The sequence below is a fragment of the Mesitornis unicolor genome, unplaced genomic scaffold, assembly GCF_000695765.1.
Source record: "Mesitornis unicolor isolate BGI_N332 unplaced genomic scaffold, ASM69576v1 scaffold1071, whole genome shotgun sequence".
Lineage (NCBI taxonomy): Eukaryota > Metazoa > Chordata > Aves > Mesitornithiformes > Mesitornithidae > Mesitornis > Mesitornis unicolor.
The window spans coordinates 7,802-22,992 of record NW_010162899.1 but is presented as its reverse complement, the minus strand read 5'-3'; the positions used below and the strand labels follow the sequence as shown (position 1 = coordinate 22,992).

Here is a 15,191-nt window from a genome sequence, read left to right as displayed (position 1 = left end):
TCATAAAAACAGAACACCTTAAGACAACACTGGTAAACAGGGTATGTGTGGTATGCCTCATGCCTCTGAAGATGATCAGAGACCTCTGTGGACAAGTCAGGGATTCCTAATTTGGCAGTAGCTTCTTTCTGCTGCTTCTCCAGGAAGTAACGTATCGGGAAGCAACATGTCTCAAGTTCTGGACTCACTGGAATCCTCTATTCTGTGCAGGATTTTAGGGGGAGCTGGATGTACCAGGGGGCAGGATTCAGCAGGTGATAATGGCCAGCAGTGTAAGGCTTTTGTCAGGTTTCAGCTTCTCATGAGTTCACGACGGATACAATGAGTTTCTGTACCACGGAGGTGACTGCCCAAGTTACCCTCTTCTAGATACCTGCAAAAGTTTGATGGAAGCCCATAGCTGACTGGAGCAGGAGTCTTCTTGTCAACTACTATGGTGTATCTTCTGTGCAGGGGACTCTTGATGAGTTTAGAAACACATTTCTGCTATTTCTTTCTTTCCCCACTAGACCACCACAGGAATTGCAGGTTTGCTGTCAGGTTCACTTAAAGTGAAGTCAGAGTTTCTAACTGCCAGTCCTGCAGGCTGTCCATGAACACTTAATCCTGCTATTCCCACTCATAGCTATATAGCAAAGATTTGTCAGGTAAAACTACGTGTTCAGTTATCTCTACAGAAAACATGCATTTGTTCAGGAGACGTAATTTGACTTACAGTGTTGTTTTCTGGGATTTTTCTTTATTAGTGGCAGTTTGTGATACGAAAGGGACTCTGCCTTGACTTTAAGTCTTTAAGTTTACAGGGCTGACAGTTTCAGCTTTTAAATTAAGCAATTACGATTTGTAGTCAATCATAAAAAAATAACCAAAGTCACCCCCCTTTTGTGTCTCAGAGCTAGTAATTTGGACTAGCAATAACCTTGCCAAGTATTCTCATCTTAATTTTTGCTGCGTTTGTTAGCAGATGTTGTAGTATAATGTCTTTTGCAAGATATCTTGGTGGGAAAACCTTCATCCTGAAAAAAAGAAATGAGCAACAATAGTAAAAACTATTGAATAGTTAAGATTTAATATTATTTGTGAATAGAATTTTCTGTAGCTTTTGTAAATCAGTAAATTTCCCTCAAGTTAAAGTAGCAGGGAATGCCGCTTCCAATGGGAAAGGGTGAATCACAGAGTGGTGGAAGGGACTTTTGAGACCGTATAGTCCAACACTCCTGCTCAAACACGATCCTTGGTATTCCTTCAGCCATGGAATGCAACCCTTGGGTATTTCTATGACCCTGAAAATAATTATTTGATCTACTGAAATTCACATTGTCTGGATAATTATCTTTACGTATCCATTGAATCAAACAAAATTGAGATGGAAACAGTAATGATTTGTATGGAGTTAGCTGTGGCGTCATACACCTACATCACAGTTGCATTTGTTGAAGATAGTTGGATTACTGTAGCTTATTTTCTTGTTGCATTACAACAGATAGGAGGAAGCATGGTTTAATTTTGTTCCTTTCTGAGTTAACAAGTTAATGTTCTTTCTGAAAGTACCAAATTTCTGAGGTCAGAGATGGCCTCCAGAGGTGATCAGTTAGACCAGGGTACATTAAAAGAATGACAGCGCTCCCATTTGTCCTGTTTGAAGGTTAAGGTTTTTGTTACCCAGAAAAACAGTAGACTCTTCAAAGATGATTGTGCAGGCAGGAATAGTCATGAGTAACTGATGTTTGAGCTGCCAGAGTGGGAAGAAACTGGTCCTAACTTTTTTTTTTTGTTAGCTTGGTATCCAGTGGCGTATTAGAGTTTTTGGGTTTTTTTAGTTTGTTCAAAGATAATACAGCTTTGCAGTATACAAAATAACACAGAACATGGTGGTTTTGTTAAATGTTCTCAGATATGACAACTTACGCAGTAGGTGTTTTGAACAGATTTCTTTAATTAGTAAATGGGTTTGTTAATTGTGATAACATTTTGAAAGGCTTTTTTTAATGAGAGGCTTACATTCATTGAGAAAGTGTTGTATTAGTGTAGTGTTGAGAAGTATTACTGTGCTGTAAATTACCTTCTCTATCTGTGGAAGATGAGCTACGTTAACAGTGGGTTTGAATAGTTTGCTTTAGGCCATACAATTGAAGTAGTCTGTGCTGGATAATATTACATATTAAGGAAAAGCTGCTTCGAAACACCGCAATTTTATAGTTTTTTGTGTCATATTTATTTAGTTAGTTAGTTATAGATAATATTTGAAATGGGGTGCCAATCTTGGTTTGCTGTACATAGTAACAAGAGCGTTACATTTTGTGTATGTGTAAAAAGTCCTGATTTTTTGTGTGTGTGTTCTTTACCTTAGATATCGAAGCACAAATTCGAGAAATTCAAGGAAAAAAGCCTGCTCTTGATGAAGCACAAGGAGTAGGCCTTGATTCCACAGGATATTATGATCAAGAAATTTATGGAGGCAGTGACAGCAGGTTTGCTGGATATGTCACTTCTATTGCAGCAACTGAATTGGAAGATGTAAGTGATTTTATGTATTTGTTTGTTTAGGGCATGCTAAGTATTCTGGAATTTTGATTAATTTTTAATAGCAGTTGCTGAAGTAAAAGCAGTTACTGTCATTAAAGCTGTACTGGACCAAATATGTCATATCTGGGAAGCTCATAAATTCTAAGTCTACTTGTACTTCATGAATTGAGCTTTGAAAGTCATGTAGGCCCAAGCAGAAGGGAAGAAGTTGTGGCCTGGTACTTAATCAGTGTTAGCCTTGACTGGAATAATTAACTTTATTTTGTTATTGCTGCCAAAATGAAAAATTGTATGGGAAAAAACCCAAACAAACCAACCAAACTTGGACCAGCAAATTTCTATATCTAGCTGACTTTTAAGAAAAAATGATTTGAGTTTGTCCACCAGTTTTCACGTGCCCACTGGGAAACTGTATCAGTAGCGCTAATGTGAAATACAGACTTTTTGTGGAACTGGTGTAGAAAGCATACTTGATTAAATGTAGCATATTGCAGAATTCTTGAGTCTTGTTGAGAAAAAGTTATCTTTTTAGTGATGTGGGTAGGTTTATCTGATTCAGCAGTTTGGGAATAATGAAACAAACTATACAAAAAAGCTTGCTAACATTTGGAATTAACTATTCTAGTTGTGTGTTTTCATCTTTTCTATGACCACAGTATGTTGATCTGACATTATTTTATTTAATACAATATTGACGTGACAAATTTGCCGTATGTTTTTACTGACAGGATGATGATGACTACCCTTCTACAAGTTTGCTTGGCCAGAAGAAGCCGGGGTACCATGCTCCAGTGGCATTGCTTAATGACATACCACAGTCTACTGAACAGGTAGATCTTAAGTGAACGCACAATAAAATACTGCTGTAGGTGTTAGGGGAAAGAGGTGTTAAAAGTTTTTCAAGACCAAGTCTTGTCTTCTGGAAATACAAGGTGTATGTAAAGGGCTGTGGCATTTTAATTTTGCTGTAAGCTTGTTCCTGCTTTAGTTTGGAATTCTACAGGGTGATAAAAGTTGGTACTTATGCATGTAAAGGCAGTGTGGGCGTATATGCCATTTAATTTTTTAATTAATTATTTTAATTTTTTTGTGTAGGTCAGGTACTTTAAAAATGTGAGAAAATGTAATCACTTAGGTTTTATATTCCTGGAATATTTCTGTGACATTTAAAAGCATAAGTAGTAGTGTTTAGTCCCCTTGCAAAAAGAAGGGGGAGGGTTGGTGGCAATGAAATGCTTTGGTAACAAGTAAATAAATACCTTAAAATAGGAAATTTTTGTCAGAAGTTGTTTTATAAGAAATTCTATGTTGTAGAAGTAAAATTTATTTTAGCATAATATAATGTTTTGCCATTCCTATGTAGTTGAGATTGAAAATAAAGTAGGCCTTTTTAGTAATACTGAAAGCGAATACAGGCTTATGGTCACCAGACGCTTTCCATATTTTTCTTCTTACATATGTGACTAACAGACTTTTTTTCGGTTTTTAGTATGATCCTTTTGCAGAACACCGTCCTCAAAAGATTGCAGATCGGGAAGATGAGTACAAAAAGCACAGGCGGATGATGATAATTTCCCCTGAGCGTCTTGATCCTTTTGCAGATGGTAATTTATTTTGACTTTTCTATACCCTTTATGAAATTTGTTGTCTTTAATTGTCTTTAGCCCTTTGATTTCTGTTGGCATGCTTGTAAATCTAGTTTTGTTTTAAACTTCCCCTTTTTATAGAGATTTGGTTGAAAACCTAGATGCCATATTCTTCATCTTTATAATACAAGTTTTCTTTCCAGGTAGAAGGACAAGAAAATAATGAGCCATTGCCATAGAAACACAAAGGGTTAAAGGTTTCTCTTTTCATTTTGTTTTGGGTTGTGCATTATACGTTGAACAACTTGTGTATTGAGTGCTCAGATTCTTTCAGTACCTTGAAAGTTTTCATTCCAAGTCATAGATTTACAGGGTTATTGCTTTTGAAATGCTAGTTCTCAAAATAGAGCACCTAATTCTTACCATCTTATGTAAACTTAGGTGGTAAAGCTAAAATAAGCATATATATGCAAAAGCATATATAAGACTTGAACTATTAATAGTATCAAAGTCTGTTCTGATAACTTTGGAATGCAAGTCAGGAAAAGGGGTATTAGTGGGTCTGACAGAAACTTTCTTCAGGTGAGTGAGTTGCATATGTGGCAATAAGGTGCCTGTTGGCTTAAAATTAGTAGCTATTTTGCAGGTTTTGCAAATGAGAATTTCAGCCTGCATGAATTAATAGGGATAGTAATTATTTTAAGTGCTTAATTGTAATTGATATAAACATGTGTTGTCAGAATTCACAGGCCCATACTAACTGTCCTTAATTTCTTTCCTACAGCAGTACTGCTATATGCCAGTCCTGTCTGCATTCTTAAGGGTGCAGTTCAACACATCCTGTGTAGATTATGGTGAAAAAGTATTCCAAAGGAAGGTCCTATCAAAGCTAGTGTCAGAATGACACAGGCAATTGGGCAATGGTCTTCAGCATAGAAATGTTTATGAAGCTATTTTTTCCCTAAATTATAATGCTATACCACTTGTATAGCAAATCTGCACATTTTTTCTTAAAGTGTTTTTCTTGACAAGTCTCATTTTTATAAAGTTGGGCTTCTTGTAAAACATTTAAAAGTTTAATTAACGCAAGATACACAGCATAAAACAACATATGGTACACAAAATCCATTACCTGTGAGTATCATTGTGGTGGTATATGTACTGTGTTGCATTCAGCTCCCAATCACAATTGTACCTTGAGAAGAGAAGAGGGGCAAGTGTCATCAAACAGTTTTTCGGGGTTTTTTGTTTTGTTTTGGTTGGTTTTGTTTTTTTAATGAAGCCCTTTTACAATATGACACTAGAAGATCTGGGAGACATGTCCAGATTTGCCAAACTTATAAATGGGTCTTTATGATAAAACCTTTTAAACGTTACTTAGGTATGCTGTAGTTACTTATAGTCAGATAACAACTAGGATTTAGCAGCTTACACAAGGTAATGTTTTGAATATAAATATCTTTCCAAAGTGTTACTAATGGTAAAGAGATAATTTTCTAGGCTTCTATTCTGCTGCTTGAAGTCAGAACTGCTGATGGAGACAAAGGCACGAAAGTGTACGTATTCCGGATTAGCAACCCAGGAACCCATCACTTCTGAAGACTCTTAACTCTGTTGTCATTTTATCATTTATATCGGCTTTAAAATATTTGTTTGAAACTGCAGTAGTTATGTTTGTGTTCAAACAGGTTAAATTGATCAGCAAACTGAATAAACGTAAGATACATGTAACTTTAAAAATTTTCAATCAAAAAGTAAAATTAAATGATCATGGAATAATATAGTATTAGAGCAGGACAATAGAAAAAGTCAGTAGTTTCTGCTTATCCTGTACTCACTGTGCTCCATTCCTGTTGCTGTTCTCTTCCACAGGAGGGAAGACCCCAGATCCTAAAATGAATGCCAGAACATACATGGATGTTATGCGTGAACAGCATTTAACAAAAGAAGAGGTGTGTGTGTGGAGAGTTTTCCACTTGAACTTAGTTTCATTTTAGAACCTTTGAAAGCATGTTAGATAAGTGGGAACAGAAGCTCTGTTGACTTTTTATCTTAGAAGTCCTTTTCTTAAGAAAATCTTGTTCTTTACATGTTGAAAGTCAGTAGAATTTAAATAAGTAATTTTTAAATAACATCTATTCTATGTAGTACCTAAACAATGGAGGGAGGAATAGTCTCAATATATATTAATCTGGATTTTTAATAGCATTTGGACTTTTTGGGTTTTATTTCCTTTCAGAGGAAGAGGGAAAAAACCTAACAGTCACTGAGGGGCATTCAGTGTCAGAGATGTTTGTTTTTGTGACTTATGTGTAAAAGGAATCCAGGGAGGTTTTAAAAGGTTTTTGTTGAGGCACTTCCAGGAGATGCTGCAGTGCTAAGAACCTGGTGTAAGGTTGATGTTCGATTTTAAATATAAAAAAAAAGTAAATCCAAAAAGTGCTTGCTTCATTCATGGCTATTAATAATTCATTTTAATAGGTAAGAAGATATTGGTAGTATCATCAAATTTCTAGGTTAATACCTACAGTGCCATCTTGGTAATTGGAGCAAGATGATCTTGTTCCAGTGGCCTCTGTAAATTTACATTGATTTACCCTACTTGACTTAGCTTAATTCAGGAACTAGTTCACAATTTCAACTATCTTGCTGTTTATGGATCCACTGACAAGTGAAAAACAGTTTGTTAGTGTGCTGTTTTAACAATGTCGTCTCAGAATTTTAAATCAGAATTTTGGAGCTTTTTTATGTTGTAGGATATAACTCACATGAACACATTTTCTGAATCATCCACCTTTAATTTATTGAAGAGAAACTTGTTTGAAACAGATGTGTAATGACTTTAAGGCATACATATAGGCGACAAACTGATAGCACTCAAAATTCTCCATGTGTTTGCATTTGTTGTAATAATGGCTTTTATAAGAAATCAATTTAAAAACAGTCCCTCCAAAACATAGAGCTGCTCTGTCAGTATAGAAGAATTTGAAAAGAGAAGGAACTTGAAGTTAAAACACTAGCTAATTGCATGTTATTTGAGCAAAACCTCAAAATTTCACATTAAAAATGTGGTACAGCTGTAAAATCTCTTTTAAAGATAATCTGAAGAGGCCTTCTTAAGAAATCTGTTTCTTATGTGTGTCTTTTTTTGCTCTTGAATAGAGGGAAATTAGGCAGCAACTAGCTGAAAAAGCTAAAGCTGGAGAGCTTAAAGTCGTCAATGGAGCCGCATCTCAGCCACCTTCAAAACGCAAACGACGTTGGGATCAGACAGCTGATCAGACTCCTGGTGCTACTCCTAAAAAATTATCCAGTTGGGATCAAGCAGAGGTAATAATCCTAGTGATTAATCAGCTTATCTACAGAAGATGTTAATGCTAATCCTCTTGAATTTTAGTTTATTTACTAAAAAAAGAGTAACTAACGGTCTTTTTACTGTATAGTATGAGAGATACTGATACTTTTGGTTTTGTCCTGCACAGACTCCTGGACATACACCATCTCTGCGATGGGATGAAACTCCAGGCCGTGCTAAGGGTAGCGAAACTCCTGGTGCCACCCCAGGCTCAAAAATATGGGATCCGACTCCCAGCCATACCCCAGCAGGAGCTGCAACACCTGGACGGGACACGCCTGGTCATGCAACACCAGGCCACGGAGGTGCCACTTCCAGCGCACGTAAAAATCGATGGGATGAAACACCTAAAACAGAAAGAGGTATTTATAGTGAACTGGAAAGTGCCTAATAAGTTTTAAATGGTTAATTGTATGGAATTGTTTTCACCATGAGAAAACAGTAGATTCAGAAGTCAGGCAAGAAGTAATTATATTCTGACATCTAGTGGTCGATGTGATGTTTTCATCTGACTTCGTAGCATTGCGTTCTGCCAGTTAGCTTAACTCACGTGTGAAAGCACCTTGGCTCAAAAATGAAATCCAAGTTTTGTGGTATATCTAGCAACTGCTGCGGGTTGGGATTTTAATGTGTAAAGGACACAGCAAAGGAGCTCACATTGAATTGCTTTTCGTGATGCATTTGTGTGTGATGTTTTTGAGCTCTTCAATTTTTGTTGAAGAGGTTAGCGTGAAAACAAGTTTTGGAAGCATTTTCTCACCTGCCTAATTTGAATTAAGCTCTTGTGTCAGAGAATAGTGAAACACCATTGCTCCTTAATGCAAGTAGTCTTTACTTTTTGTCTGTTTATTTGATAATTTTTGATTAGTGTAGACACAAAGACATTGAAAATTAGTTTGGATATCAGTACTGTAGTTGGAGTTTGGATATTGGTACTGTAGTTGGGGTATATACTGTTCAGCTTTCTGCAAAACCTGTTTTGTTCTTCCTTAGATACTCCGGGACATGGCAGTGGATGGGCTGAGACACCCCGTACAGATAGAGGTGGTGACTCCATTGGTGAGACACCAACTCCAGGAGCAAGTAAACGAAAGTCACGATGGGATGAAACACCTGCTAGCCAGATGGGTGGCAGCACTCCTGTTCTGACGCCTGGCAAAACACCCATTGGTACACCGGCTATGAACATGGCAACTCCGACACCAGGTAAGCCCAGTCCATTCTCTGAGGCTTCACTTTCTTTGGTGGAAATGAAGCATTTACCTTTATATTGTATTTTGAAATAGACTTCTGCTTAACATGTTCTGCATGTGTGAAGGCAGTCAGTAAACAAGTCACCTCCTTCTGCATCTAAAAGACTTTTTTAAAAAATCCTTTTAACTTTTTTTTTTTAATTTGAATACAGGTCATATAATGAGCATGACTCCTGAGCAGCTGCAGGCTTGGCGTTGGGAAAGGGAAATTGATGAGAGAAACAGACCACTTTCTGATGAAGAATTGGATGCTATGTTTCCAGAAGGATATAAGGTAATTCATCTGGATTAAAATTCAGCAGACCATGATGGCTTTTCTCCTGCCAGGGAATATTGATTTTTAATTTTTTTTTTTTAAACCAAGTTGTCCCAAAAGTAGAGTGTTTCACATTAAATATTGATTATTGATTGTAGGTGTTTGTTCGATTTGGTTACTGATTTATTGTAAATTCATTAGAAAGGGAGAACTAAAGTTCATCTCAAAGGCCCGTTGTTATGTCAAGGACATAAATGAGCTGTGAATAGATTGATTAAAAATACTAAGTGTAGATAAGAAGAACACAGGAGAGAGTTGCAAATTCTAAGTCAGCAAGTACCCCGTGTTGATACACATGTTGAAGTGCTGCTTTAATGCATTGTAAAGAGACTTCAAAGTTTATCCAGGTTCTCAGCAGTAGAAGTGATCTTTCATCTGAAAACACCCATCAATACAGGATAAGCATGAATACAAACTGTCATGGTGAATTTGTTTGTGTGGCTGTGAACATGGGATCTAATGTGTGCAATAACACTTGCACAAATCCCCAATTAAAATGGAAGATGTAAGTTTAGTATTGTTTAGTATTTGATGTCTTCCTCTTATATTGTTGTGATAAACATTCTAGCTTGCAGGCTGTGGAGTTTTGTGCTGTGATACGATTTTTACCGTATTTTGCGTGTTCTTCTGTAGGTTCTTCCCCCACCAGCTGGTTATGTACCCATTCGCACTCCAGCTCGTAAGCTTACAGCAACTCCAACACCTTTGGGTGGTATGACTGGATTCCACATGCAGACAGAAGACCGGACTATGAAGAGTGTTAATGATCAGCCATCTGGCAATCTTCCATTCCTGAAACCAGATGATATCCAATACTTTGATAAACTGCTGGTAAGTGAGATTTCTCTCAGGCTGGATATAAAGTTTCCTGATTTCTTTTGAATACATAGCTAAGCTTACTTATTTGTCTGGAATTATTGTAGGTTGATGTTGATGAATCAACTCTCAGTCCTGAAGAACAGAAAGAGAGAAAAATAATGAAATTACTTCTGAAAATAAAGAATGGCACACCTCCCATGAGAAAGGTAAGATGAGTTCTCAGATGCACTTATATAATCTCATTTTTCAAAAATCTGCACTTACTTTCAGGTTTAGTTTCAGTTGTCTATGGGGTTCTCTGTAAGATAATCTCTAAACTTTTGAGATATGATTATATATATATAATTGTAACTTAGTTTTGCTGCTCTTTGTACAGTAGTGTCAATCATTAAATAGTGTATAGCTTGTATTTTTTTTTTTTTTACATTTACAAGAAACAGATTTGTAGTGCTTTTTGTTTACAGGCCTTTGTAATTTTCTGGATTTTGCTTCTTACACTTCAGTTAGCAGTGTAGCTCATAGTTGAGTTTCAGCCTTATACGTTATACCATACATTAGTGGTCTTTTCTGCACAGTTTTACTCTAAATTTACCATAGCACCAAACTGCCTAGATGCAAGTAAGTGCTGTATAAGCTACTTTTCAGATGGAGCCATCCTTAATGTTACACCAGGAGCATGCTTTTCTTGATAATTGAACATTGGGAGCTAACACTGGGGTGTTTCCCTTCACACATTCATTTTTAAACAGATCAACAAAGTTGTTCAAAGGAGATTTTTGCAGTGGTAGGAGCAAGTATTTTGAAGCCTGTGGTTACAATGATTACATTTTAACTTAGTTATTATCTACTTGTTTTATTGTTTCCTTAGTTTAACTGATAATCTGTTTTGTTTTGTTTAGGCTGCATTACGACAAATTACTGATAAAGCTCGGGAATTTGGAGCAGGGCCGTTGTTTAATCAGATTCTGCCTCTGCTGATGTCACCAACACTTGAAGATCAGGAGCGTCACTTGCTTGTCAAAGTCATTGACAGAATTCTTTACAAACTGGATGACTTGGTCCGACCATATGTACACAAGGTCTGTTGCAGTTTACTATTTCATCTTTGATTTGCTGCTTCTGATCTTTGCTGGGATAAATGTATACTTTATTTGCCTATCAGAAGAGAACGATACTATGGTTTTTTAAACGTAATTTGCTTTCATATTTCTTCTTAAGCCAAACTTTAAGTTCCTGTTATGTGATTGTAGTATTATAGTATTAAGGCATGATGTAAAAACGATATATGCACACTTGGGGGTGGGAAGAGGGCCTTATCTGATCTAGGTAGTGTTCCCAGGCCAGGTCCTTTAGAGACAAAGAGCTGTAAAAAGAGCATAATACGTACAATTTTTTTCCAGTTTCATGGAATCTTGTAGGGCCAGAAGTACTACTTAAAATACTAATGAAAGGAAATACTAATTTGTTCATCTTTTTCAGATCCTTGTTGTCATTGAACCACTGCTGATTGATGAAGACTACTATGCTAGAGTGGAGGGCAGAGAAATTATTTCAAACTTGGCTAAGGTAAAGCTCCATTTTTCATTAAGACACTGAGTTAGCTTACATATAGCTGCATGATTCTAGGCATGGCAGAAGAATTAACTGTGTTGTTCATGAATCGAATTAGTATGTTTTGTATATTTTTTCTTTCAGGCTGCTGGTTTGGCAACAATGATCTCCACAATGCGACCTGATATTGATAATATGGATGAATATGTCCGAAATACAACAGCTCGAGCCTTTGCTGTCGTTGCCTCTGCTTTGGGCATTCCTTCTCTGTTACCCTTCTTGAAAGCTGTCTGTAAAAGCAAAAAATCCTGGCAGGCTAGGCATACTGGCATCAAGATTGTACAGCAGATTGCTATTCTTATGGGTTGTGCTATCTTGCCTCATCTCAGGAGCTTGGTTGAAATTATTGAACATGGTAAGTTTTTTTTATGTTTGGAAAATTTTTCTTACCCCAGTGAGGTACAGTGCTAGTAAGGTCCTTGTTTTTTGTGTTCTTTTGACACTGAGAAACAGTTCAGCTGACTGAAAGGGGAATAGTGGTTCAGTTTTCCTGAAAATAAGTTACTCCCTTTTATACTGCACCTGTATTTTTGCTATTTTGAACTTGAAGTCACAAGAAGTTGTAGTAAGCATTGTTCTCTTGCAGGTCTGGTGGATGAGCAGCAGAAAGTTCGCACCATCAGTGCTTTGGCTATTGCTGCTTTGGCTGAGGCAGCTACTCCCTATGGTATTGAGTCATTTGATTCTGTTCTGAAGCCTTTATGGAAGGGTATACGTCAACACAGAGGAAAGGTATATCTAAAATACTTAACTTTAGTTTGAACTGAAATGGCTGTGTATCTTCTGTAACTCATTAGAGACTTATTTCTGCCTTTAAATAGGGTTTGGCTGCCTTTTTGAAGGCTATTGGTTACCTGATTCCACTCATGGATGCTGAGTATGCAAACTATTATACCAGAGAAGTCATGCTAATCCTTATCAGAGAGTTCCAGTCTCCTGATGAAGAGATGAAAAAAATTGTGTTGAAGGTATGTCAGAATGACTGTTTAGCATTAATATAGAATATTTATGTTTTTCCTTTTCTTAAAAAAAAATAAACCAAGACAAGAAAATACTCAGTATTAAAATTGTTGGATTTTTGTTCCCTGTCAGGTGGTAAAGCAGTGCTGTGGTACAGATGGTGTGGAAGCAAACTACATTAAAACAGAAATCTTGCCACCTTTTTTCAAACACTTCTGGCAGCACAGAATGGCATTGGACAGAAGAAATTACAGACAGGTATTTTGGATTTTTAGTTGGAGAATTATTTGCAGTAGAACAAAGTTCACATTAGAATGTTCATTCAGGCTCGATGCTTAATTTTTCTGTGTATGTCCTGAACTGAATTTTCTTTGTGACTAGTTAGAGTTAGAAGTTGCATAACTAGAAGTTTCACAGACTCTTAGGAGACTATCAAGATGTTTTTAATCTGTGAACATGAGCCTGCATCAGCTGTAAGGTGGGGTAGTTCATGGCATTTATTTTGTTTTGTTTAAAACACTGGGTGATTTCTAAAGGTAAAAACAGTTTGGGTTTAACATACATGATTGCTGTTTCTCTTTGGACATCTCTTCAGACTAGGGAAATTTATTTAAAGATGTAGAAAGGAGATTTTGACAATGTTTGCTCACTTAATGTTTGTCTATTTCAGTTGGTTGATACAACTGTGGAGCTGGCAAATAAAGTTGGAGCAGCAGAAATTATTTCTAGAATTGTGGATGATCTGAAAGATGAGGCTGAGCAGTACAGAAAAATGGTCATGGAAACAATTGAGAAGATAATGGGAAATCTGGGGGCAGCAGACATTGATCATAAACTGGAAGAACAACTTATTGATGGTATCTTGTACGCCTTTCAGGAACAGACCACAGAGGTACAAGAGTGTTTAGTATTTGGTTCATTGTAATAGTAATTGTAAGCGAGGTCACTGTTAGTTATACAGAAATGTATGCTTCTAAGTTAGATTTTTAGAATCATTTAGATGTTAGTGCTTTAAACAGTGAAATCCAGATGCAGGCTCTGGAATGTTAACATTTTGACAGCAATTTTAGATTATGTAAAGTTTAATTAAAATGTGATGTTGCTGTCGGTCTAATAATTCTTTTGTTGGTTTTTACACTCAGGATTCTGTGATGCTGAATGGTTTTGGCACAGTGGTTAATGCTCTTGGCAAAAGAGTTAAACCCTACTTGCCACAAATCTGTGGTACAGTTTTGTGGCGTTTGAACAACAAATCAGCTAAAGTTAGGCAGCAGGCTGCTGACCTGATCTCTCGTACTGCTGTTGTCATGAAGACTTGTCAAGAGGTATTGTATTGACTTCTACCAAACTTCCTGTAGTATGTTACAGTAATGAGAGGGAATAAAAATTTAACTTTTAATCTTTCTACTTGGTTGTAGGAAAAACTGATGGGACACTTGGGTGTTGTGTTGTATGAGTACCTGGGCGAAGAATATCCTGAAGTACTGGGCAGCATACTAGGAGCGCTTAAGGCTATCGTGAACGTTATAGGTATGTTTCTATATTATACATTATATATACGTGCCTGCTCAAGAGTAAAATTAAAAGACATTATAAAACTAAACATGCCTCTCTGAATTCAATAGGTATGCACAAAATGACACCACCAATAAAAGATCTGCTGCCACGGCTTACGCCTATTCTGAAGAACAGACATGAGAAAGTACAGGAAAATTGTATCGATCTTGTTGGGCGTATTGCAGACCGGTAAGCTGACTAATGATAAACTGTTTGACCCTTGGTGTGGGCAGTCATTGTAGCAAAAGCTGAAGTTGAGTATCAGGTTTGACATCTGGGTACATATTGTCATATTCTGGTATTTCTTAAGTTCTCCAAGCTTAAGATGAGATACTTAGCAGACAGTCTGTTGAAAGAATTGTAATTGTATTATTTTGCAAACAGCTTGTAAGAAGGATATTGTCCATGCATGCAAGCTTTGAATGCACACAATATAATAAATGTTGTGTAAACTGTTACCTAGTGAAGGTCTGATGTTAACAGTTACCTGATTAAGGAAATTACTTAAACACTATCCCTCTGTTGATAGTAAATAAGTCCTGCAATTTATGTGGTTTTACTTAAACTTCTAACATTGGTAAAGAGGTAACTCACACTATTCTCTTTCAGAGGTGCAGAATATGTTTCTGCAAGAGAATGGATGAGGATCTGCTTTGAACTGCTTGAATTATTAAAAGCTCACAAGAAAGCTATCCGAAGAGCCACAGTGAACACTTTTGGTTATATTGCGAAAGCTATTGGGTAAGTTGGTCTAATACTTAACCACTTCTACACACAGTTATCTGATACTGTGAGTTTTCTGGGGAGAAATATTCAAACTTCTCTACATTTAACATGTTAAATGTGTAGATTTGATTTTACTAATTTTATAGAAGAATAGTCACCTATTGTTTGTTAGCATGGGGTGCTGCACTTTTGAACTAAACTTGTAGACTAGCAAGGTTAGAGTATAATTTGGTACTAAGAGCTCTTTGTCTCATGAATTTTTGATGCTGTGATAATTCATTCACTCAGACCCACTCTGTATTTTTCATAAACTCTTTAAATACTCAATATGTCTTTTTTTATTTTTCACCAAGTTAATACTCATTGATTTGCAATGGATTTTTGCCGCTATGGTGATACTGCAAATTGTAGAACGAAACACAATTCCTATCTTTATGCTTATTCTTAAATAAGCAACCAATTACTGACTGAATGCAGATACA

At 36.5% G+C, this 15,191-nt stretch overlaps 1 protein-coding gene across 1 annotated transcript in view; it reads left to right on the top strand.

Moving 5' to 3' along the window:
- The first annotated feature begins 1,570 nt into the window (after positions 1 to 1,570).
- The window catches only part of SF3B1 (splicing factor 3b, subunit 1, 155kDa), a 16,895-nt gene continuing 3,274 nt past the window's right edge, over positions 1,571 to 15,191 (top strand). The window contains exons 1-22 of the mRNA XM_010193746.1: positions 1,571 to 1,601; positions 2,351 to 2,517; positions 3,255 to 3,356; positions 4,016 to 4,130; positions 5,985 to 6,064; positions 7,275 to 7,442; positions 7,595 to 7,829; positions 8,461 to 8,673; positions 8,873 to 8,994; positions 9,670 to 9,867; positions 9,960 to 10,061; positions 10,755 to 10,934; positions 11,335 to 11,421; positions 11,551 to 11,821; positions 12,053 to 12,198; positions 12,288 to 12,434; positions 12,559 to 12,684; positions 13,097 to 13,318; positions 13,569 to 13,751; positions 13,845 to 13,956; positions 14,052 to 14,172; positions 14,593 to 14,724. Coding sequence (XP_010192048.1) covers positions 1,571 to 1,601; positions 2,351 to 2,517; positions 3,255 to 3,356; positions 4,016 to 4,130; positions 5,985 to 6,064; positions 7,275 to 7,442; positions 7,595 to 7,829; positions 8,461 to 8,673; positions 8,873 to 8,994; positions 9,670 to 9,867; positions 9,960 to 10,061; positions 10,755 to 10,934; positions 11,335 to 11,421; positions 11,551 to 11,821; positions 12,053 to 12,198; positions 12,288 to 12,434; positions 12,559 to 12,684; positions 13,097 to 13,318; positions 13,569 to 13,751; positions 13,845 to 13,956; positions 14,052 to 14,172; positions 14,593 to 14,724 — 3,260 coding nt within the window. The remainder of the gene's footprint in view (positions 1,602 to 2,350; positions 2,518 to 3,254; positions 3,357 to 4,015; positions 4,131 to 5,984; positions 6,065 to 7,274; positions 7,443 to 7,594; positions 7,830 to 8,460; positions 8,674 to 8,872; positions 8,995 to 9,669; positions 9,868 to 9,959; positions 10,062 to 10,754; positions 10,935 to 11,334; positions 11,422 to 11,550; positions 11,822 to 12,052; positions 12,199 to 12,287; positions 12,435 to 12,558; positions 12,685 to 13,096; positions 13,319 to 13,568; positions 13,752 to 13,844; positions 13,957 to 14,051; positions 14,173 to 14,592; positions 14,725 to 15,191) is intronic.